Source organism: Pogonomyrmex barbatus, unplaced genomic scaffold, assembly GCF_055798465.1.
Source record: "Pogonomyrmex barbatus isolate J1 unplaced genomic scaffold, ASM5579846v1 scaffold6, whole genome shotgun sequence".
Taxonomy (NCBI): domain Eukaryota; kingdom Metazoa; phylum Arthropoda; class Insecta; order Hymenoptera; family Formicidae; genus Pogonomyrmex; species Pogonomyrmex barbatus.
In genome coordinates, this window is record NW_028297160.1 from 9,630,724 (window position 1) to 9,652,901 (window position 22,178).

General features: G+C 41.1%; 3 protein-coding genes across 8 annotated transcripts; 2 read left to right on the forward strand and 1 right to left on the reverse strand.

Annotated features, from left to right (window-relative positions):
• Window positions 1–1,120: 1,120 nt before the first annotated feature.
• Window positions 1,121–11,673, forward strand: LOC105432915 (uncharacterized). 2 transcript variants are annotated; one of them, XM_011647922.2, is made up of 9 exons: window positions 1,121–1,280; window positions 2,348–2,436; window positions 2,654–2,818; window positions 2,905–3,021; window positions 3,093–3,425; window positions 3,509–4,074; window positions 4,169–4,314; window positions 4,442–5,826; window positions 6,023–11,673. In XM_011647922.2, exons 1-9 carry the CDS (start codon window positions 1,253–1,255, stop codon window positions 10,043–10,045), a joined length of 6,852 nt encoding a protein of 2,283 aa, XP_011646224.2. In that variant the 5' UTR covers window positions 1,121–1,252; the 3' UTR covers window positions 10,046–11,673. The 2 variants fall into 2 exon arrangements, with proteins under 2 accessions (XP_011646224.2, XP_088938775.1); XM_089082649.1 differs by lacking the exon at window positions 2,348–2,436 and having other exon boundaries at window positions 1,125–1,280.
• A 404-nt stretch (window positions 11,674–12,077) lies between these two features.
• Window positions 12,078–17,367, forward strand: Sugb (Sugar baby transporter). 3 transcript variants are annotated; one of them, XR_016140715.1, is made up of 10 exons: window positions 12,078–12,605; window positions 13,078–13,202; window positions 13,288–13,646; window positions 13,722–13,832; window positions 13,910–14,180; window positions 14,253–14,446; window positions 14,593–14,915; window positions 15,029–15,204; window positions 15,287–15,606; window positions 15,741–17,367. XR_016140715.1 is itself a non-coding variant. In XM_089082668.1 (10 exons), the coding sequence occupies exons 2-10, from the start codon at window positions 13,139–13,141 to the stop codon at window positions 15,809–15,811; spliced, it is 1,737 nt and encodes a 578-aa protein (XP_088938794.1). In that variant the 5' UTR covers window positions 12,080–12,605; window positions 13,078–13,138; the 3' UTR covers window positions 15,812–17,367. The 3 variants fall into 3 exon arrangements, 2 of the variants coding, with proteins under 2 accessions (XP_088938794.1, XP_025075553.2); XM_089082668.1 differs by having other exon boundaries at window positions 12,080–12,605; window positions 15,287–15,454; XM_025219768.2 differs by lacking the exon at window positions 12,078–12,605 and adding an exon at window positions 12,612–12,767 and having other exon boundaries at window positions 15,287–15,454.
• Window positions 16,356–22,135, reverse strand: Tsc1 (tuberous sclerosis 1 protein hamartin). 3 transcript variants are annotated; one of them, XM_011647919.3, is made up of 15 exons: window positions 21,640–22,135; window positions 20,993–21,261; window positions 20,651–20,916; window positions 20,101–20,334; window positions 19,826–20,019; window positions 19,629–19,738; window positions 19,310–19,548; window positions 18,918–19,241; window positions 18,652–18,846; window positions 18,299–18,575; window positions 17,993–18,222; window positions 17,792–17,917; window positions 17,467–17,703; window positions 17,251–17,347; window positions 16,356–17,170 (listed from the first exon to the last, which is right to left on the reverse strand). In XM_011647919.3, exons 2-15 carry the CDS (start codon window positions 21,099–21,101, stop codon window positions 16,647–16,649), a joined length of 3,162 nt encoding a protein of 1,053 aa, XP_011646221.2. In that variant the 5' UTR covers window positions 21,102–21,261; window positions 21,640–22,135; the 3' UTR covers window positions 16,356–16,646. The 3 variants fall into 3 exon arrangements, with proteins under 3 accessions (XP_011646221.2, XP_011646220.2, XP_011646222.2); XM_011647918.3 differs by having other exon boundaries at window positions 17,993–18,231; XM_011647920.2 differs by lacking the exons at window positions 20,993–21,261; window positions 21,640–22,135 and having other exon boundaries at window positions 17,993–18,231; window positions 20,101–20,380; window positions 20,651–20,826.
• Window positions 22,136–22,178: the final 43 nt, after the last annotated feature.

The window sequence follows — 22,178 nt, forward strand, 5'->3', positions numbered from 1 at the left end:
GGATGCCACATAACCAGCAATGCCGCCCGTCTATGTAACACGGGTGTATACGCCCGCGGTCGCAGTTGTTACTGGATATAATAGTATAGTCCGCGCTGGTCCGCGCCCGTGTGTCGTTCGTTTACGGCGTACGTGCGTACGGTAGTCGCGTAATATCGCGACTGGTATCACCGAGCGTAGAGACTCGCGACGCGACGAGACGCCGCGCATTACGTCGCATCGCATCGCATCGCGACCCAGCGCAACGAGACGACCCGGGCGTCGCGCGTCGTCGGCGCCTCTATCCATTATCGCGCGCGGCCGACTTCCGCTTTCGGCGTCGAGTGTCGCTCCGTAGTTCCGTTCGCGCGCGCGTTCAGCTACCCGTGGGACTGTAGACCTGTGGACGGCGGAGCGCCGCGGCGAGCGGCTGGTGATTATGTGTTTTGAGTACGCGCCGCGCGTCCCGACTGGAATGGTCGCGCGCGAGCCGCGGCACCACGACGGTCGCGTTCCGGCGAGCTAAGCCCGCCGATTCTCAGCACGAGAGCCGGAGGGGAGAAGGGACCGTTCTCTCGCAGCCGAAGGTTCGACGGCCGGACGAACGAACGAGCGAGCGAGCGAACGAACGAACGAACAAACGAACGGTCCGGCGGTCCATCACCGCGCGGTGAACCGCGGATGCGCCCTACGCCGTTACGCCGCCTCGGAGTAGTCTCCCCGTGAGCCACTGAGCCAACGAGCGAGCGAGCGAGCGAGCGAGCGACGGCCACGACACGATACGCGAGCCGTTCAGCGAGCTATGCAAGCCCGCGATCGCACGCTCGCGCGCGCGCCTACCAGGACTATCGACACGAGTGTCGTTCACCGCTGACGTGCGACCCGATCTTCTGAGATACGGGCTTCATATATACATATATATACACACACACACACGCGCACGCACATGCACATACATACATACGTATACATATATACGTAATCCATATACGCAGCCGGGCGGCGGAACTGTTTTGCTCAATCCTTCACGTCGCGCGCGCACTCCGTGCGCTACGCACGGAGCATTTAGATCGTCGTCGCCGTGTTCGTGCTCTCCCACCGCGCCGCCGAGTACGGCCCACCGAGGAAGAGTGACCCGTGCCCACACCGTCGTCACGACACGGAAAACTCTCCCGCAACACTTGGAACGGTCGGACGTCGATATACATCGAGCCCGCCCGTGTCCCGCCCTGGACACGCCGATTCGCCCGATTCGCCCGCCACACGACGGGTTATGTTTCCTACCTTCATCGGGATCCTAGGTGAGTCCTTATCATCGCGCCGATCGTCGTCCTATGACGAGGATTAGCCCTCCGGATGGCAAGGATTATCCCATCGGACGGCGCACGTCACGAATTCCTCGATTTATTCTGTGTATATCTGTACTTTGTTTCTTTTTGTGCCACTATGAGCAATACTAGGAATGGTGTGTCAGGTCTTTTTTGTGGTAGCAGGTTCAGATGCGAAATCCCGGTCTTTCGCGACGAGACACGTTTTTAGCTTTAGTCCTATTGTAATCCTTAGTCTTGAATGTTTGAACTAAAGGAAATAATTGAATAATGTATATTTGTGATTTATTATTAGAATTATATACAAGCAATATCCATTCCAAAAATTTACATAAGAAAGTCTATTTCTTTATTGAAGTATATTCCAAGAAAACTTTATACTTTTTTAAACTGTGAATTTGACTTGTTGATGTATTTATATAATTATGTATTTTGTATATATTTTTGTGATCAGAATTGAAGATGAATTTGTGAAGTGTATGAATGTATGTTTAAATTATCACGAAGGAATCAAATTAAATCTGGTAATTTGTCACAAGTTTTAAAAAAAAAAAATATATATATATATATATATAAGAGAATAAAAATAGCTATTGCTTAGATTAGAAAAATTTAGAAATCTATTAGAAAAAGAAATCCTATTTTACTAGAGGTAATTATTTTGTTTTTAATAGCCACCTCATTTATATTTTTAATTTTAGATTTATTTATTTATTTTTCCCTTATATTATTTAACGTTGAATAATTCATATACCAAAGTTACAATTATTACAATGTAGGAAAAATTTTTATGAAATAAAATATTTAACAGGATGATATACAAATATTTCGAAAAGGGAATCTTTTGTAATTATATTCAAACGTGAAAGATACATGAAATTTTTATTTATTACCAATTAGTACTATTTTACTTTCTAATTATTTTTATCTAAGATTTCAAATAACTTTGTCTAAGAAATTAATACAGTTGCATCGATTACTTTCAAATAGATAGTAAGATTAAGATCAAGGAACTTTTAACTGTTCCTTTATTTTTTTAGACATTCAATCGTGGTGGGAGGTGCCAAGTATAGCACACTTTTGCTCATTATTTAGAGCTGCCTTCAATCTTCTGGATTTTGATATTGAGGTATCTAATCAAGTGCTAACTCTCTTATGAGTAAGCAGTGTATGTAAAGCCCGTTAGTATCGCTTCAGCATTTAGGCAGCCAAACAGCTGTCACGCTTCAGCTTTAATCTTTTATTATTTATTGGCTTATATGTCATTTTGTTTATTTCTTCACTTCACTACGAGTAACTATATGGTGAAATGTATCTCATCTCCATTAAATGTCGCTAAATTGTAGGATTTGGAAGAAGCCCTATTAACAGACGGAGGTACTGAAGGACGACTGCTTCAGGAACTGATAGTAAAGTTACTGGAGGGTTGCTTGCCAAATGACACCCGCAATGACATCTCCACCTTTAATTATCAGATGTTTCTACGCAGACTTTTTCGGAAAAAATGTCAAGTACGTATATCTTAGCTCTGGATTATAAAGTTTCCCTGGATTATGTAGATTGTAGACCTTAAAATATAATTAAAATTTTTATACAGGAATACAAGTGTGAGAATCCTTTTAATACAGACGTAGACTTTGAATTACTACCACTTCGTCAAAAAGTAGAAATACTACGTGCACTCTGTGACTTCAGGCTCGACGCTGAAGACGTAGTATGTATTGAATCATCACAATTAATGTGTCTTTTTTAAAGAAATTAGTATTAAACAAATATTAATAATAGGAGCAGTCATTGAGCAACTTGGACTCGGATAGTCTGCGAGTCGAACCTTTGGGACATGATCGTAAGAATTCTGCCTATTGGTACTTCTACGGCACTCGACTGTACCGGGAGGATTATATTGATACTTCTGACAGTGCCTCACACAAGCAGAAAAGTAAGCCAAAGGATAAAAAGCGTAAAAAACGACGGAACAGAGTGGCGAAGGAGGAACAGGAAGAGGAAGAGAAGGAGGAAGCTGGTTTAATAAACAGCGAGGGACGAGAGAGTGTTTGGCAAGTTGTGTGTTTCACCCAACAAGATTGGAGCAGATTAGTTGAAAAATTTCGTGATTCGGTAATGATTATTTCATATATATATATATATAAAGTGTGATTTGTTTTGTGAAAGTAAAAATACATTTATGCTCGTTTGCTTAGGAATACGATACCGAACGTAAACTTTATCGTACATTATCCGAAGACTTTATGCCAGAAATACCGAAATTGTTCGATCTGAAAGAGAAGCAGCAACGGCGTAAGCTATTACAACGTAATAGCTCGCGAGTGCTTCGCAGTCAGGAACCTGCTACTCAGATGGATGCAGTCATGGTCAGATCCAAGATCAAGACTAAAACGACCAAAGGGACTAAAAAAGGGACGCAAGCTTCAAAATCTGCTTACATTAAGGAGGAGACTACTCCACCGTTACCAACTCCGCCGGTCCAGAAAAAGGGGCGGCAAACAAACAATTCTTTAGCTTCCGCTGTCGGCCAGATTGTAATTCACACGAGGGACGAGGTAGAAGATCTGGAAAAAAAGAAGGGTATCGGTAATCATGGCGATGGTAATTACGTATCTTGTAATTATGGCTACAAATATGGCTATTCCTTCGGTATTGAAGAGGAAGAACGTTGTGTTGGCATGCACAAAGTTCTTGAAAGTGTTAAGGATCATGTTGATGCTTGGCCATTTATTGATCCTGTGGACGAAGAGTATGCACCGAGGTACGCGCGCTAGCTCATACATATCTTAAAATCGTTATTAATATTTATGCCTAACATTTAAGTTTTAACATTATTGTGTGAATAATTTTTATAGATACTATAGTGTGGTGCGAAGACCAATGGATCTCAGCACTATGGAAGAGAAATTGGAAGGCGGCTCTTATAAAAGTTTAAGTCAGTTTAAACGTGATTTTCGACTTATCGTTGACAATTGTAGACAGTACAATGGCTCAGATAACGGTTTGTAATGCTTTTATTCAGTTTCAAAATTTATTATAGGGCATATTTTTTATTATATTTACATATGTAAAATTCTAGTGATTTTATATGCATTGGAAAAAATTACAAAGCATTTTATAAATTTTAGAATACACGGAAATGGCGATTAATCTTAAAGAAGCTTTTGATAAAGCCGTGAGTCGATATTTGGAGTCAGAAACATCCAGTGACGAAGGTCCTGCATCTCCTCGGTCACTAGCGGGATCGCCTACATCTTTATTGTATCCTTCACGTCATTTATCTTCTTCACATCATAATGCACGTAAACGTTCGAAGAAATCGACCAAAAAATCTAAATCATATAAACCTGAGGGTAAAGCAAAATCCAAGAATAACGAAAAAGTAGACGAAGATGAAAAAAGGAATAAAAGTATTAAAGTTGCAAAGAAGAAAAGAGGGAAGAAAAAAGGCAAAAAGATAAAAGAAGAAGAGTCGGATGAAGATGAAGAAGAACAGGAGGATCAAGAAAGTGAAGATGCAATATCTAGTATTAACACTAGTATTGTAGCGTCAAAGAGAAGAAAAAACGTCGATGTAAATAGTTTACTTAAAACCAAAAAGCTATCTAAGGAACCGGGAGAATTAAAAACATTAAATAAAAAAGCAAGTAAGGAGCGACATCAACCAAAAAAGGATACAGAAATTGTACGATCTGCCAAAGAAACGAAAGAGAACAAGAAACGGAAGGAAGATTTCGAGGAAGATTACGAACCTCCGGTAATTGCGAAAAGTAAAAGTAGAAAAATAGAAAAGAAAGAGCTTGAAGAAACTGGAATATTGACAGACAACGCGAAAAAAAGCAAACTAAAAAAAATAGAAGTGGAAGAAAATGATGCAATATTCGAGGAGGAAAAAAAACAATCTTCTCATGTCAAAACGAAAAAAAATCGTAAAAAGGAAAAGACGAATTTAAAGACTATAACAAAGGCTGATGAAAAATCCGATAAGAATCATATAAAACAAAAAAATAAGAAATCAAAACAAAAGAATGACGAATTAAAGAATGGCGAATTAAAAAGTCAAACAGATTCCAAAGATGTAGAATTAGAAAGTGCTTTAGATTCCAAGCATACTCACATTTCCAAGAAGCTCTCTACGTTTATTGGTAATAAAGACGTAGACTCACTTGATAGTTTAAAAGATAAGATAAGCGATAGAAGACGGGAGGAAAAATTGAAGAATGAGAAAGAAAAACAGAGGAAAGCGGTGAAAAGTGACACTCATAATGTCTATTCAAAAAAAGTGCCTTCAAACAGTAGTACTTTCCACGATAATGACAAAGACAGTGCGAAGCGATCAAAATCGAAGAAAAGTACGAAGGAAGATAAAATTGTGGACGATGTAATTAAGAAACATGATTCGGAAGTCAGTGAAAATAAGAAGATTACTCACGCTAAGCATACCAAAGGATTGGGAGCGGAAGAAAATGCTACAATTCAAGCATTAAATCAAGCAACGGAGAAAACACTTCATGTAAGTTTATAAAATATAAATCAATTATAGGCGTAACATTTTTAGAATTTAATTCTGCGCGTATATGTACTGTTAGATATATTTAAATATATTTTTCGAGAAATTATATTGTCAAAACAAGACAATTAAATTTCTAAAGTTGAAACATTTTTCTCTGATTTTATTTGTATACTATTTGACTTATTCAATGTTTTAGGACATTAATAAATGGCTTGACGATACGCCCAGGCTTTCGGAATTCTCCTCTGGCAGTGACTCGCCGGTGCTTCATACTCCCATCGAATCCAGTCGTTCAGGATCGAAGGTAGAAGCTACAAGAAAGAGACCGAATTCCATCAAGATGTTCGGTCCTCATGGACCGAATCGACCAAAGAAGATACAACGTACAATCGATCGTTTGCAACCTGGTAAAAGCAAAGGAAATTTACTTCTGAAGAAACCACTTAATGTGACCAACACTAATGCCAATGATACTACGACATACCCTACCAGTGATAACGATCAGTCGAATAAGGATAATGATGAAGAGCCAAAACTCAGTTTAGGCACCGTATTAAAAAATGTAGATTCTATCCAATTGATCTGCAAAAGCTTGGTATCGTCACCCAACCCCAATTTTTCGAACGACGACGAAGAGGAGGACCATTCTCTTACCACAGCTCAAACATCTAATGTTAAGGAGGAAAAAACTAGTATTAAGGAAATTACGAAGACAACAGGAAGTACAGCGGAGGAAAAGGATGCAGCTCGTTCTGGTGCAGAAGAAACACAAAAACCGAAATCTGCCACACCAAATTTGAGTGCCTGGTTCAAAGCCTTTGGAGCGCCAAAATCAAAAAAGAAAGATGAGGAAACGGAAGAGGCGACAATGATGAAGAAGGACAGTGATTCGCAGGAGGCATTTTGCGGTAGACAACGACGTCTGAGCACTGGCGGTAGCAGTGTCAGTGAATCAGTATCTAGTTTCTCTCAGGAATCGCCACCGGCACCACGTGCAGCTCATTCTCCACAGTGCCAGCCTGTGATAACTCCTACCGAGCCGATTAGAGGCGCGGGATTTTATCAAGATGCATTATCGACTGGGAGCAGCCCTTACAATAGTCCCTATTATGCGACGCCGCCGAGATACAGCGCGCAATTACCGCCCACGCCATCACCGCAGAACCATCCACTATCCCCGGCTTATCCATCGTCTTACGACCAACCACCACCCGCTTATCCACCGGTACATGCGCAACCGCCGTACCAGTCACCGTACCAGAAATCCTCGCCTCAAGAAAGCACCAACGAGGCGTATCCGCAAGTGTCACCACAACGCTTCCCGCAACAATTACCCGCCAGCAATCAAAATCAATCACCCGTTTATCCCCAACACTCTCCGCAAGCGATGCAGCCGGTTTATCATCCTCAACCGTCGCCTCAGACACCACCGTCGAATTATTCGCAACCTTCGCCGCAACAACCATCCACTCCGAACTACTCGCAACCATCGCCGCAACAAAACGCGGTCACTAATTATTCTCAGCCTTCTCCGCAGGCAGTTACCAATTATCCGCAAGCTTCTCCACAGCAGCACTCCCCCTATTCGCAGTCCTCTCCTCAAACGCCACCGAATTACTCACAACCGTCTCCGCAGCAGCACTCTCCGTATCCACAGTCCTCGCCTCAGCAGCCCGCTGGGTACGGTCGATTGTCGCCGCAACCACCACCTGCGAATTACTCTCAGCCTTCGCCTCAGCCACCCAACGCGTACGCGCAACCAACTCCTCAGCCGCCGAGTTTCCCTCCTCAGTCATCGCCGCAAACGCGTCCGACTAACTATTCGCAACCGTCACCTCAACCTCCGAATTCGTACCCAACTCCGCAACATGATCGAAGTTACTCGCAACCTTCGCAGATTCAAACCTTCCCTCAACACTCACCGCAAGCACCATCTTCGTTCTCCGAACAATCGTCACAAAATAGCCCATACTCCCAGTCATCACCGCAATCATTGACCAATTATCCGCAGTCATCTCCCCAACAACCGGCAACGTATTCACATCCATTACATTCACCGCAAACATCATCGAATTACCCACAGTTGTCGCCTCAGCAAACAACCGGGACAGCGACAGCGGCAGCGGCAGCAGGGACAGCGATAAACTATTCGCAACCATCGCCTCAACAATCACGTAATTACCCGCAATCGTCGCCTCAGCAGAAGCCTACTTGCAATCCCGTACAACCATCGCAACAATCGCCCGGTTACCCACAATCTTCTCCGCAACAGGCCACTAATTATTCTCAGCTTCAATCATCGAAAAATTCGGAGGAGTATCCTGCTCAGGCTACGGCGCAGTCTGCAACTTATCCCCAAGACTTTAAGCAAAATCCCCCGTACATTCAACAGTCACCTACAATATCGTCGTCTGTGAATGAATCTGAACATCGGACAGAATATCTGAAGTCTAACGCTTCCGAGAAACCTGTTACGAGCGATCAACAGAGGAATTTCCCTGTTCAATCGGAATCGTTGAATCTGAATGCGAATCATCAGATTTATCAATCGCCAAGTCAGTATCCATCGACGTACCCGAATAGTTTTCCCAACGTCGAACTTCAGAGGTCCGCTTCGAGACACAGCGGTCAGTCTCAGCAACAACAACAGCAGCAGCAGCAGCAGCAGCAGCAGCAGCAATCGGCACCGCAGGAATCACGAACCAACTTCACCGAAATCCAACCGCGTGGCTTCCTCAGCAAAGCGTCGTCGGGCAGCAGTGAACAATTACCCGCGCCTGCACCGGATCAGACGCAGTTGTTATCATTTCAGCAGAACTTGACAGCTCACGAATCGCTGTATCCAAGTGGCTTCCAGCCGTCCGGCTATTCGCTACCGCCACCGCCATCGAATTCGAGACCGGTGTATCCTAGTCCGCATTATTTCGATGCCGGTTCCAAATCCACCGGTGGTGGCAGCGGCGGCGGTGGCAGCGGCAGTGGCAGTGGAGCCGCGTCCGGTAGCCCGAACAGCAATCCTCCTCCGATGAAGAAACGTGCGTATGAGCCGCCTTCCAACGGCGAATCCAGCACGCGCGGTCTACCGCAGGAGAGCGCGATGACGCGTCCGAGCCAGGAGCAATTTCCGAGTTTCGAGCCGATGATGATCCCGCAACCAGAAGCCGTACCGGTCAATCAATTCGACGGCACGCCGTTCGTCGGTGGTCTGGCAGACTCGATGGCGACCAATTCGGCGTACGCGCGACTCAGCCTCGGAGCACTAGTGAGTCGAGCACCGAGTAAAGAACAACAGCAACTATTGACGATCCCACGTCCACCGCCTGGGACGAAATCGGAGCACCTGTCCGCTTATGGTCGTGGCGCTGCGTCCGGCGAGCTCGATCAGCTTAATTTGCTGCAGACTTTGCAAAGCGCAGCGAAGAACAGCCAGAGTATTCTCACGATATCGCGACGAGCCGGCGAGAGCGACGTGCGGACGACATCCACCGCGATACCGGCCGCCATGGGGCAGTCCAAGACGAAGAGAAGTCGGAAGAGCAAGCATCCGCAGCAGCAGGACGCTCAACCGAGCGCAGCCATCACGGCGACGGCCGTAACGACTACCGTCGTCACGGCCGGCACCGATCAACAGCAGACAGCGGGAATGCCCGCGTTTCCGCAGTACGCGGCCGCGTCCGCCGCGACCGCGGCCGAATCCATCGGTGCGTTGAAGACGGTCCCACCGGGTAGCGCCTTCAACTTCGCCGCCTCTAGCAGCGGTGCGAGCACCGGCCACGCGCCGCCTTTCCCCTACGACAAGGACGCCACCGCCGCGGCCGCGTTCGCCTTTCTGACGGATGAGTTCCGCAATTCTACCAGCTACTACATGAGCCTGCGGCAGCAGCAGCAACAGCAACAGCAGCAGCAGCAGCAACAACAACAGCAACAGCAGCCGGTGGGAGCGCCGACAGTGAGCAACGCTTCGGGCCAACCGACTGCCTGCAACAAACTCGGCAATCAACCACCGCCCAGGAACTATCCGCCTCATCCGTTGTTCCACTCGCCCGCCGCCGTCGCCGCCGCCCAGAGATCGGCGGCAGCTGCGGCTTATGTGCCGCCGATGTCCGCCTACGTGACGCCTCACGGGCCCAACCTCACGGTGGACCCGGCCTATCAACAGTACCTCCACTCGCTCTACGCTCTTCAGCCACCGCATCATCACCGACCGTCCTGGATTTAGCCACTAAGATCACTGCAAGATCGATCCGTGATTCGATGATGACAGATTAGTCTTCTGACGGACCTAGAAACGTACCGCGACGGAGGGGGAGCGATCTAAAGGACTAGTCGCATCGTCAAATGTCAATCGAAAGTCTCTTGGCGAGCGCGCGAGAGAGCAGCATGCCCTTTCTGCCTCATTTTGTCTTTTTTTTTTTTTTTTTTTTTTTTTTTTCAATTCACAAAGGACATCCTCCTCGCGACTTGTCTTTTTTATTGATTTTTACGCAACTGACCGTAACGCCGAAACCTGCGAGGCTTCCTCTCCACGGAATTAGGTAAATGACCGTTCGTAGATTTCTTTGACCGCAGCTTCCTTTTTACGAGCAACCGTCGCAACCGTTTGACCACTTTTTACACTGTTTGTCGAAAAGCGGAGAAGCCTAGCTTCTATATGTACATAAGGGACAAGTCTACTTTCGATATATAGGAATTTTTGATAGTTTTCTAAAGCAAGATTAACCGGCAGATACAATAGCTCTAAGGTCGTTAGCGCCGAGGATGGATCGATCGCGTGTCTCTATCGGAAGTTCCTCTGTGTGCGTCATCGGATGAAATACGTATTCGCGATGAAATTACGCACATGGAATGCATCATACATCTGCACGTAATATGTATGTTTAAATATGTATAATGATGTACGCAGGAAATTACTCGCGAGTGCATTTTGTCCGACGTTTTATCTCTTGTGTCGACAAGAGCACGCGCGAGCGGATTAATATGTACATGTGCGTGCATGCGTGCGTGCGTGCGTGCGTGCGTGCGTGCGTGCGTGCGTGCGTGCGTATTGAGATGGAATTATGCAATCTTCGATTTTTGCGATTAATTAGCACTGACGGACGTCCTCTCTCCGTAGCACATCGCTGTTCGGGTCCATGATTCGCCGAGTGTCGTCCAGCCGTTTCGGTTTCTTTTTCCGTTGATCCTTCCATTCGGTCCGGATAATAATTAACTCAACGTCGAATCGTAGAAGAAAGACTCCCGGATAGGAATAACCGAAGGGGATTTCTGTGTATAAAATAATAATCGAGCGCGCTCTGTTGCTGGTGTACGTTATGTAGATTACTTAGCGTCGTAAGGATTAGCACGTAAGAGAGTTTAGGCTTTCTTTGTATATATACATAATAAAACACATATCTCGCGTAGAAGACGATGTGCTCGATGTAAAGGAATCTCAATGTAACGAGAGGGATACTGTGCAAAGACCCGGGAAGGGACGAGGATCGCGGTCGCGAACCGGAGTTAAATTTCGCGCGATGCGATGGAGAAGAAATGGTGGTCTTCTTTTTGTTCTCTTTTTTTTTTTTCTTTTTTTCTTTCTTTTCTGTTCGGAGAGAGGCGCGTATAATAGTGTAACGAGAGACCAGCAGAAAATATATATGTGTATAAGCATGTACGGGGAAAAAAAAAGACGGAATATACCATAATACGCCGCTATCATCGTACACCCATTAACTCATCTTTATCGTTGGGCAGAGTATCGTCAGGAGAGAAACGGTATTGACACTTATAAATATATACATATATATAATGTAAATGTATATTGTAAATGTATCTATGACAAATATTAAAGCGCAGTTTGTTACAAAATTCGCGTGGTCAACACTGTGATAGCACTTATCTGCATTGATGCAACTCTTCTTTGTGTTTGAAATAGTTTATTTTCAGTATGTAGAAATATAGATTTGATATTATTATTATTCTTCAATTTATAAAATAGAATTGATAGGGAAATCATATTTGTTATCAAGATATTCCATATGAATCGATTAACTAAATCAAATTTATACTTTTTTATTTTATTCTTATCGATTGTAACAATTTTCATTCGCATCTTTATCACTAACATACGGATTGTCAAAAATATATGAAAAAAACATGTTTTTTTTTCATAACTTCCTTTTTTTCTATTTATTACGATTTCTTCATACTTGAACGAATGTTTTTACAATAAAGACAAAATTACGAATTTTCTCACAATCATCGTTCATACATGAATGACGTAGCGGCAACGTGTAAACAAGGAGCGAGCGATGACGTAGCAGCCACCAGCCCGGCAACAATACAGCTGACAGCAGTGTGTAAGCTGAAACCGACGCGTATCGAACGCGTGTTCGAGCGTGCCGCGAATTGGGCGGCACGACTGTGCAGCGTCGCGCAAAAACGCGCAAAAAGAAGGGACGAGGCCGAGGCTCGAAATCATCTCGCAATCGACGTGCTTGCGTCGAGAAACCTTCCGTTGCGTAACGGATCACCGAGAGACGAAGGAAAGAGGAGAGAGAAACAGAGCGAGAGACAGAGAAAGAGAAGATCGTTGGATTCGAAGCGTTATTCGCAGCCGCCTTATCTGCTCACCGTGATTCATCCGATAGCGTCAAGTGTGACACGCAGAGATTTGGACGGGTACGACGAGGCTGATCCGCGAAAACTCAACCATCGCGTGTCACGATCTGGACTGAGCGTCGCGCGAGGACGATGCACTGTTCCGGAGTTCTCGACTAGCCCGCGGATTTGATCACGAGGTATTTTGGCTCTCTCTGAGTTTCAGCCTCACGGAAGAAGAGATCGCATAAGCACTCAAAGTTCATTTCATATATCTCAAGCTTAATTCTTTATGTCAGTGTAAAGTGGATTACACGTGTGCCACACGACGTTAGGACGATAACCAAATTCTGATTCAGCAGGTGGAATCATTTACTCGAAAATTTCGTCTGTATGATTTCTTATCTTCTCGATTTTGAAATAATCTTTTCCATGTGATAGACAGCAAAGAATTAAACTCTGTGTAAACAAAGTACTACAAATATTGCTTGATAAGTTGATCGCTGATTAAGTTAGAGTTTAGGCATCTATAAATGATCTATAAATGAGAAGAGTAGCGTTAATCGTAATATATCGTAATATTATTTTGATAGCGATTCTATTTCTCTAATATTGCTTCAAGATGTATAATATGCATATAATATGCATTATTATAATTTTATTTTGTTGCAGATAAGCTGCACAAGGATACAAGGATATAAAGATAATTATTGACCAACTACAAATCTAAATCATGTTACAAAACATAAATAAAGAACTAGCGCCTATAAAATCACATTATTTTCTTTACAATGCTGGTAAGTTGAAACTTTTCTTTTTCTTTGATAATCTCAAAAAATAAATTTTTATGTTTTGCATTAATTATACTTATACTATTTATAGCGACGGGACCAATGGTACAATTTTTGCCAACGATTGGAAAACAATTGGGCTTTTCCAGGACGGTAGTTGGTACAATATATACAATATTACCAATTTCTGGTCTAATTGCGAAGCCATTATTTGGCAGTTTGGCTGACAAGTTCAAATTGCACAAAACCTTCTTCTTGATATTTGAAGCTGTGTTGGCAATAGCATTTTTCTCTATTTATTTCATTCCTGGAATAGACAGAAGTGCGAAAGTCACCCTTCTCTGTGATAATGACTTGTCATACTTAGAGATTTGTCCACAGACAGAATTCTCAGAGGAAGCATTAAGTGCAGTGATATTAGAAAATATCCATATTACTACAGTCTGTCAGGTATGTACAAATACAATTTCCTTTGTTATAATTATGCTTTTATATCAAATAACTAATGCAAATTTATGTTTATAGTTGTCTTGCAAAAGAACATCTCATGGCTTCCTAGAACTGTCTGGCAGAAATGTTTCTGCAAATGGCACGTTCGATTTTGATGCAAAATTCGACATGTATCAAGATTTACCTGTAAAAAACTTATTATAAATTCTTTTATTTGCCTCTTTGTATGTAGACTTGTTTTTATTGTGAAAAATAATTTGCAGACGAAAAATTGTGTGGCCGTGAAACTGCGCACATTTTTCGATGGTACTATACACGCCCCGGTATGCGGGGGTCAATTGAGAACTTCGTGCATGGCCACTTGCCATAATAACAGTGCGTTCAATCATCTTCTACAAGAAGCAACGGACTCGAATAGTGATACGAGACATTCCTCATACCAATTCTATATGTTTCTATGGGCAGCTATCATTAGTTGGATCGGAATGGCTGTTGTAGTTAGCATAGCTGATGCTATCTGCTTTGATCTTCTTGGTTTGTATTTATTCTGTTACAGAAGTAACAGTCATCGTTAAACTACAGCTATTTCTAAACTATGTATTTCAGGTCACGAAAGAAGGAATGATTATGGGAAACAAAAGATGTGGGGCAGCATTGGTTTTGGTATTTTTGGTATAAGCTCAGGCTATCTGATAGACCTTGCTAGCAAAGGACAATACGAAAAAGATTACACTTGTATATTTTATATTATGTTAGTAGCCATGATTGCTGACATTATAGTGTCCGCAACACTGAAAAAGGTAAAAGTTCACAAAAAAAAGTTCATAAAGAAATACTATAGCTGTGAGAAATTGATCGTGATTAAGATTAAGCACTAAAAAAAACTTCTTATTTATCAAAAGAATGCAAAATTGGCAGGTAATGGGAGAAGGAAGTATCATTACAGAAAAATCCGGAATGTTCCACGGATGAGCCATCACTATTGCGGGAACTATTAAACATAATCAAAGAAGGAAGAGTATTGGTGTTTGCCTGGTGGTGCATAGGTGCCGGGATGTGTACAGGAGTCATTTGGAACTTTCTGTTCTGGTATAGCGAGGACTTAGCGAAGAGCTCTCACTTCAAGTGGATTAAGACCTTGCAAGGTTTGATGACCGGAGTTCAGTGTTTTCTAGGGGAATTACCCTTCAACTTTGTGTCAGGCACCGTGTTGAAAAAACTTGGTCATGTTAACGTCATGAGTCTCGTATTGCTCATCTATGCAATTAGGTGAGCAATTATTTTTTTTTTTTTTTATACGATTATATCTTTTTCTTGTATTACAGAGTTATCACTACAATTTATTCGTTTCTTGCTAAAAAACAATTGATTTAATCTCATAGATTCATGGCATATAGCATTATATCGAATGTCTGGTTGTTCTTAATTCTTGAATTACTTCATGGACCTTCGTTTGGTTTATGCTGGCCGACAATGGTGTCTTATGGAGATAAAGTGACACCGTCCGGTACAAAAGCCACTATGCAAGGATTTATTGGTGCTGTTTTCGAAGGAATTGGTTAGTTAATTTAATATTATATAAAATTGTTCATATTCTCTAATTTCTCTCGGCATGTTTTTTTTTCCATTGATCATTTTAGGAGTGGCAGGAAGTAGCTTTATATGTGGCAGATTAATGGACTCTTATGGAGGAGTTACAGCATTGAGAACATTTTCAGTAGGTGCACTTTTATGGCTAGCCATATTTTGGTTGCTGGAACTCTTGTTGAGGAAATTAAAAGCTTACCCACTATACCGAGGCCATAATCGTGAGTAACGATTATGTGGATATATAAATAAGAATGAGAAAAATTAAACGCACTATTTTTTTCAATTTATACTTCATACTTCAAATATTGTCACGCTTAGAAATATTGGAAAAGTCATCAAAGACTGTAGAGTTTATGTTAAAGACAAAATTGTGAGTTACTGTGGGACATCCTGTATATTGCATGAATTTGCATTTAATTTGCGTAGCTGTAAATAGTCGCCTATTTTTTATATATTTAATGAAAATAATTGATAATCTATATATTCATCCTAGCTCTTTTTCAGATCTAGCAAATTACGCCAATCCAGACGATGCTATACTTATGACAATAAGTCAAGAATTACAAACTTATTAGCAAAATTATTTTATAATGATTAATTTATCAATGCAAACGGGATGACAGTCTTATTGCACGATTGAAATCGAACATTTTGATTTTTCATTGCATTTGTACAGCTAAAAATATTTGTCTTTCATCGTGATATATTCTGTCTTTTTATCTTTGAAAGACTCAGTATTATATATATATATATATATATATATATATATATATATTTTATATATTTATATGTATAAAATATATGTGTATAAAAATGTAAGTATATATCGTATATATACATCATCTTCGTAATATATAATTTTTCTAGACTATGTATATTTTTCTTGGATCTATTTTGAATATTCACCTTCATGCTTTCATGTATAGTTAATAATAATTTTACAAAAATGCAATTACATAGGTATATACACTAAACTTTCATTAAGCGACTAATTTGAAAGATCTATCAAATGGGGGATAATTTTTGGCAGACTATGCTGATAAGACGGGCAAAAGTATAAGTAAAATATTAAAAATATATCAGTCAGGATGATACGCTTTGAGAGTAAAAATTATCAAATTGGTCAGCAAAATATCTCAACCATTTATTCTGTGAATTCATTTTTCCAAGAGCGGAGATATACCAACACTAACAAACTTAGCATGTCTGTTCGATCGCAATCACGTTGTCTTCCTTACGAATCTCGTCTATTCTATCGATAAAAAGCTACAAATAACTTTCTTTCCGTTCGTGCCGCAACACTAAGTAACGATCGCGGCGTATTTGCGTATAATCTTCGATAATAATCCCGTATATCGCTTAACAGCAGATATACAAGGAATTTATGTTACGGTAAACATTTCCATAGTGTTAATCTTGCTTCGGCGTCGATGATTGTTGAATGTTGGAGCGTAATGGTGAAGTGGCTTGACTGGTACTCGATATAGGTTCTATCATAGCTTGCAAATTGGGTATCTCACCCGTTGCGGTATCGCAGCAATCATTCATGATAATCCCGGCCCCCGGATGAATGAACGCAAGGCTACCTTCGCTGGACGAAGCTAGGCTAGTTGAAAGAGGTGGAGATCGTTCTTTAGGCGATGCCGAGGAAGCAGGATTACCCATGGGCGAAGTATTTGAGTCCGTCGCAGTTTCCAATTTACCATGGAGCTCGAGTATACGACCTTCCAGGAGCAGATTGATTTCTACTTGCGCTTGATACTTTGATTCAACAGCTTCCAATTCGGACGCATGTTGCTCTTTCGTTTCTTGTAGGAGCCGTTGCAGATTTACCAATTGCGTCTCCTTACGCGCATCCTTATTTTCCAACTCGCTCAATCGAGTTTTCAACGCTTCCAAATGCGATGTTCGCGATTCCAACTGTCGTCGAATATCTGCAAAAATTTCAGTTTTTGTGAGATGTATTTCACGAAAAAAATTTCATTCTCAATTCATCTGTTCTTTATGTGCTTACTGTTTAACTCTTCTGTATACGATTTTTGTATTTGCGCCGTTTCTTGCTTGGTTACTGGTGAGAGAGTACTTGTATTTTCTTGCAATCTTAATTGCGCCTATAGAAAAAAAAAAATAATTATTCTCGTAACGTGTAATAATATTAATTTGTCAACATGTGAAAAATATTTTCAATTTAAAATTTCATTAAACAATTTTTTAAATCAAAATAAATTACCTCTCCTAAAAGCACACATTTTTTTTGCATAGTGTCCACATTGCATTCCAGTTCTTTGCCACGATCCGCAGCCTTTAATGCTGCTTTAAGCTGATGTCCTGCATTGAAAAGTTCTGCCTCAACAGAACGAAGCTGTTGTTGCGTTTCGGCAGTCTTCTTCTGTTCATCTTTCAATTCCAATTCTAAACTTTCTAAGCGATCTTTGAACGCCTGACTTTGTCGTTGCTCTTCAACGCACTGAACGCACAATATAAGCGATTAGTCTTCCAATATTTTACAATTTTTTTTATAAAGATAAATAAAATATTTTCAAAAAAAATCATACTTTAGTTTGCCAATGATGCATAGCTTCTTTGTATTGTTCCTCAGCTTGATGTGCTTCCCTTTTATTATTCTCTAATTGCGCTTTCAATTCTTCCACTTCCCTCTCGATCATTTTCAAACGTTCGGTCTGCAAAATAAAAAAGATGCTAGATTTATCTATTTGGTAGGGACTTAATAAATATTATTAAGAAAAGAAACGAACCAAAGCAAGATTGTGTTCTTCTGAAGCTCGTGAATCTCGTAATTTACCAAGCAAACGTCGATTACGTTCAGCATGAACTTCCCGACGCTGTCGCTCGAATAACAGTTGCATTTGCATGAGTTGAAGTAACTGATTGGCGCAAGTTGGATCTACACCATCGTCTTCTCCTCCGTCTTCCTCCGAATCCTCTTCCCCTTTCTTTTTCTGTTTCTGCCTGGTGCCATTTGTTTCTGGAAAAACTTAATATTTCAACCACATTTCACTAGACATTCGCTTATAGCCATACACACATTATTCTATATTTACTTGTTTTACTAGAAAAGCTATTCGCTCTTGTGCAAGCCTCGATATATCGATCCAGCATGCTGATTGGCGACATTCTTGAATCAGAACTTTCTTGATTAACGTTTTGGCTGTTCTGATCTAACATTCCTAGTAGCAGATGTTCGTATGGAAATAGATTACATGTTTGAGTACCAATATCCTCGTGTCTCTTCGTTCCTGCTGACACCTGATCTGTTACATCTTCGCTGTAGCTATTCTTCTGCATTTTCATGTCCGGGCAGGATCTGGAGTGTCGAATCTGCGAATACAAACATTCCTTTCATTGTCGTTGTAATGCTAAACATGTAAAATCTTTAAACTCTTCGATACTTCACTTTGTGCGTTACGTTTGAATTCGTATCTTCTACTGGGAGATGGCATTGAGAATATAATCGAAGTTGATAAATCTTTTGCGATAAATTGATCAGAGTGCCGTACTCGCTCTTTTCGTTTCGTGTATCAGATTGCGCTTCAACATACTTTGGCATTTCAACTGCTCCATTTCCATGCGAGCTGACAATTTCTAGTACCTATATTAAAAAATTATTATCTAAAGTATAAATTTCATATTTATTAAATACTAATAATAAATTGCTCAAACCTCTTGATCCTCTTGCCAAGAATCATTCTTTCCGTTTTGACTTAAAGCCATCTCTGGGAACCTACTATTTTCTTCGTTATTACTCAGTAATTTTTGCGACTGAATAACACTTTGTCTGTCTGTCATAATTTTATTTAATCTATTCGAAAGAAATCCATGTGTGTTTGATGAGATATCCGTACTTTTTGCTCCCGAGGCCGAAGAGGAATTTATAGGAGTTGGCGTTGCTGGCCGTGATGATGTGCCGTTGCCCAATGCGTTACCCAAAGCACGCACTGCGTTAGATCCCAGAGGTGGTTGTCTCGTTGATAATTTTCGTAGATCCTATATGGAATGTAGTGTTTGATTTCGAGCGTAGAAAGAAAAATAATTTTTTTATTTTTTTTATATACCTTGACAGGAGTTGTTTCGGGGGTAGCTTCTATAGCAGCTTCAGGAGGGGAAGTACCGCTTCTATTGTTATTAGGCGTTGGCGGAGCAGAGCGTGGTTCATGAGATGCATTTTGCGGTGGGCTATGTGGTGGCACTGTCATGCTCGGTGACCAAAATGTTTCATTCTCTCCATTACTAATTTCCGTAGTTGTTACTCCGCCGCAGATGTTTATTGGCGCACAAGTGATGGAAGATTGATCTGCAGATCCATGAACATTATTTCCTATTGCATTCTTTAGAGAAAAGAAAGATGTACGTACAAAAATAAATAATACTGACCCAGGGGTGGCGTGCACCGAGAGTTAACGCCTAAGATTTCTTCTCGACATTTGTCTAATGTAAAACGGCTACATTCTATCACAATATCATGATGTTCCATCTTTTTCCACCTACAATGAAAAAAAAATAATTATAAACAATAAGCAATTTAAAAAATACTAATAAAATATATATAACACATAAAAATATATATATACCTAGTGGCTGAAATTTCTGCATCCTTAGATGCTGTGACGAGTAAAGGGTGCATACGCACAGAATCTAACATGGGTCTAATAGTATGAGTAAATGTAGCCAATTGATCACGCTGAACATACTGTTGTTTCAGGTATGATATAAAATTGCAAGGATACATCGCGTACAGTCTATGAAATAAGCAGTATAATCCTACCTATAACAAATTACATGATAAATAATCTTTCGTTAATGTGTGTTTGTCTTTTGACACTTTATTAAATGTAGACTGTATTACCTGCAAATGTATGAGGTACATATGGTCCTTGTCGATAACATTTGGTGCTGTAGTCGAAGTAAAAGGGGTAGAAGGAGAAAGTAAGGACGATTGATGATGATGATAATAAGAGGCCAAGCGGCCAAATACCTCAAATATTTCTGGTAGATATGGCCCTAGAGCAGCAGGTAACATTGGTAACAACATTACTAACAGAAGAAGGGCACTCATTAGCGGTAATATATCTGCCTCCACCTTGAAAAATACAGTCTTGTAAAACTGTATATATACTTCATCTTTTCTGCGATGTTTAATTATTCTTAGATCCAATTATTATGTTTTAAATATAAAGTTCTTAATCAATGCATGTCAAGCATAATAATCATTGGCATATATAACATTTATGTATATACAGTATAAATTATACGCATCCGAAACTCGTGATCATATCAGAATAAATTAAAAGAATTACATCTGTACAAGATTGATGAATTAATGGTAAACATTTTATCTGTATACACATAAATGAATATATGAATTGATGAGAGAAGAAAACAAGGAAATATGTTACCTTGAGTAATTTGAGTAGATCTCTGAATAACGCATGGCTGGCTAACTTGTACAACCAAGTAGGCTGACGTCTGGCTATATGCCCAAGCAATGTGAGTGCCTGTATTCTCTGCCTACTATTGCCAGGTTTTGAAAGAATATCTGACAAACGATCTAATAGGTGTTTATCATGCGGATCTCTTACTCCCGCTAATACTTCCGCTGTCCTCAAAGAATTTGTAGAAAGATAGTAATCAAACAATCCATTTACCAACCAGTTGTCCTTTGCTATGGATGACCCAATGTAATTTAAAAACAATCAAATTATATCTAATGCCAGTAGACATATGTGAGACATACTTACTGCATAACAAATGATCATGGAATACTTTCTTGATCTCTTCGACCTCCCCAAGTTTATTCGATTCCAACAAATAAAACAGATCGGCTACACCCGTGGATCCGCCACTCATCTTGACCGCAAATGGTGACTTGGTTCAAAATATCTTACTCTCTCATCCTTCGATCAGGCGGTGGAAGCAGAAATCGGTTCAGCCACGTCGCTCTGAGCCATCCGTCGTCTGTCACGCGAGACAGACATTGTCTGGAACGACGGAGGTGGTAAGGTGGTACCTACGAACAAAGAAGCTGTCTTAAGAAGCTAAGAATCGAATGACAATCTTGAAATTTGTTGCGACTAAGTAGCCACGGCCAGCGACGTCGACTCGATTCCCGATCGCGGTCAGGAGTCAAGTTGGGTGACACATCGACTCGACACGTCCGCGCGAACTGTCAGAGTGCGTAATCCCTTTTTTCCGTTGCACGACACCACGAGATCGACGAGAGACTGTCGGTCTTGCTTCATGTAACCGCAAAACCTCGGTCGGACCTTCTGCGATGATCGGTCACGGCGGTAATTCCTATGATACGCACGCATCCACGATGTCGAGGAACGTCGTACGATAAACCTCGCAACGTATCGGGACGTATCAACTGGGATGAACAACTCACCCGAATTTCATCGAGCACCTCCACGAATGAATTCCTGCGGATTCTATGGCGACTGGCGAACTCGAGTGGTGGGAAAATCTCCATATATCTTCCTCGAGATCTCCTCAGTGCTGCCATCTTGTCATCCCACGTCGTCTGCATTAGATTCACGCACTAGATAGGTTGTCGCATATTGGATATTATTAATCGAGAATTTTACGAATGCGAATTCTTCTTGTTTAATCGATAATTTGATTTACAAAATTGAACAATTTATATATATATATTTTTTTTTATTATTTTCTCTTGCATCAAATTAGATATTTGAATATTAAAAATAAATTCGACTTAACATCTGCTCCAATGGGAAAATTTCTATTCTAAAGACAAAATAGTCGTTAACTGGAATCCCTAGTTTATACATTTTCCTATTGGATATCAAAATGTTATGATTTCCCGCGAAGATCAGAATGATTCCCATTAAATTCCGACTATAATCAGCAGAATTGCCTTAAAAAATAAGAAATTTTAAAAATAATAAAAGTATTGTTTGATAAATT

Bases quoted from the DNA above. Each gene is read 5' to 3' on its own strand.
- LOC105432915 (XM_011647922.2), top strand. From the start codon at position 1,253: ATGTTTCCTACCTTCATCGGGATCCTAG. The intron at 2,819-2,904 runs GTACGTATATCT...ATTTTTATACAG, and splicing joins TTTTTCGGAAAAAATGTCAA to GAATACAAGTGTGAGAATCC. The intron at 3,426-3,508 runs GTAATGATTATT...TCGTTTGCTTAG, and splicing joins TTGAAAAATTTCGTGATTCG to GAATACGATACCGAACGTAA.
- Sugb (XM_089082668.1), top strand. From the start codon at position 13,139: ATGTTACAAAACATAAATAAAGAACTAGCGCCTATAAAATCACATTAT. The intron at 13,647-13,721 runs GTATGTACAAAT...TTATGTTTATAG, and splicing joins ATATTACTACAGTCTGTCAG to TTGTCTTGCAAAAGAACATC. The intron at 13,833-13,909 runs GTAAAAAACTTA...AATAATTTGCAG, and splicing joins ACATGTATCAAGATTTACCT to ACGAAAAATTGTGTGGCCGT.
- Tsc1 (XM_011647918.3), bottom strand. From the start codon at position 21,101: ATGAGTGGCGGATCCACGGGTGTAGCCGATCTGTTTTATTTGTTGGAA. The intron at 18,576-18,651 runs GTGAAGTATCGA...TTGTATTCGCAG, and splicing joins ATTCAAACGTAACGCACAAA to ATTCGACACTCCAGATCCTG. The intron at 17,348-17,466 runs GTAATTTATTTT...TTTTTTCTATAG, and splicing joins AATGTGTGCTTTTAGGAGAG to GCGCAATTAAGATTGCAAGA.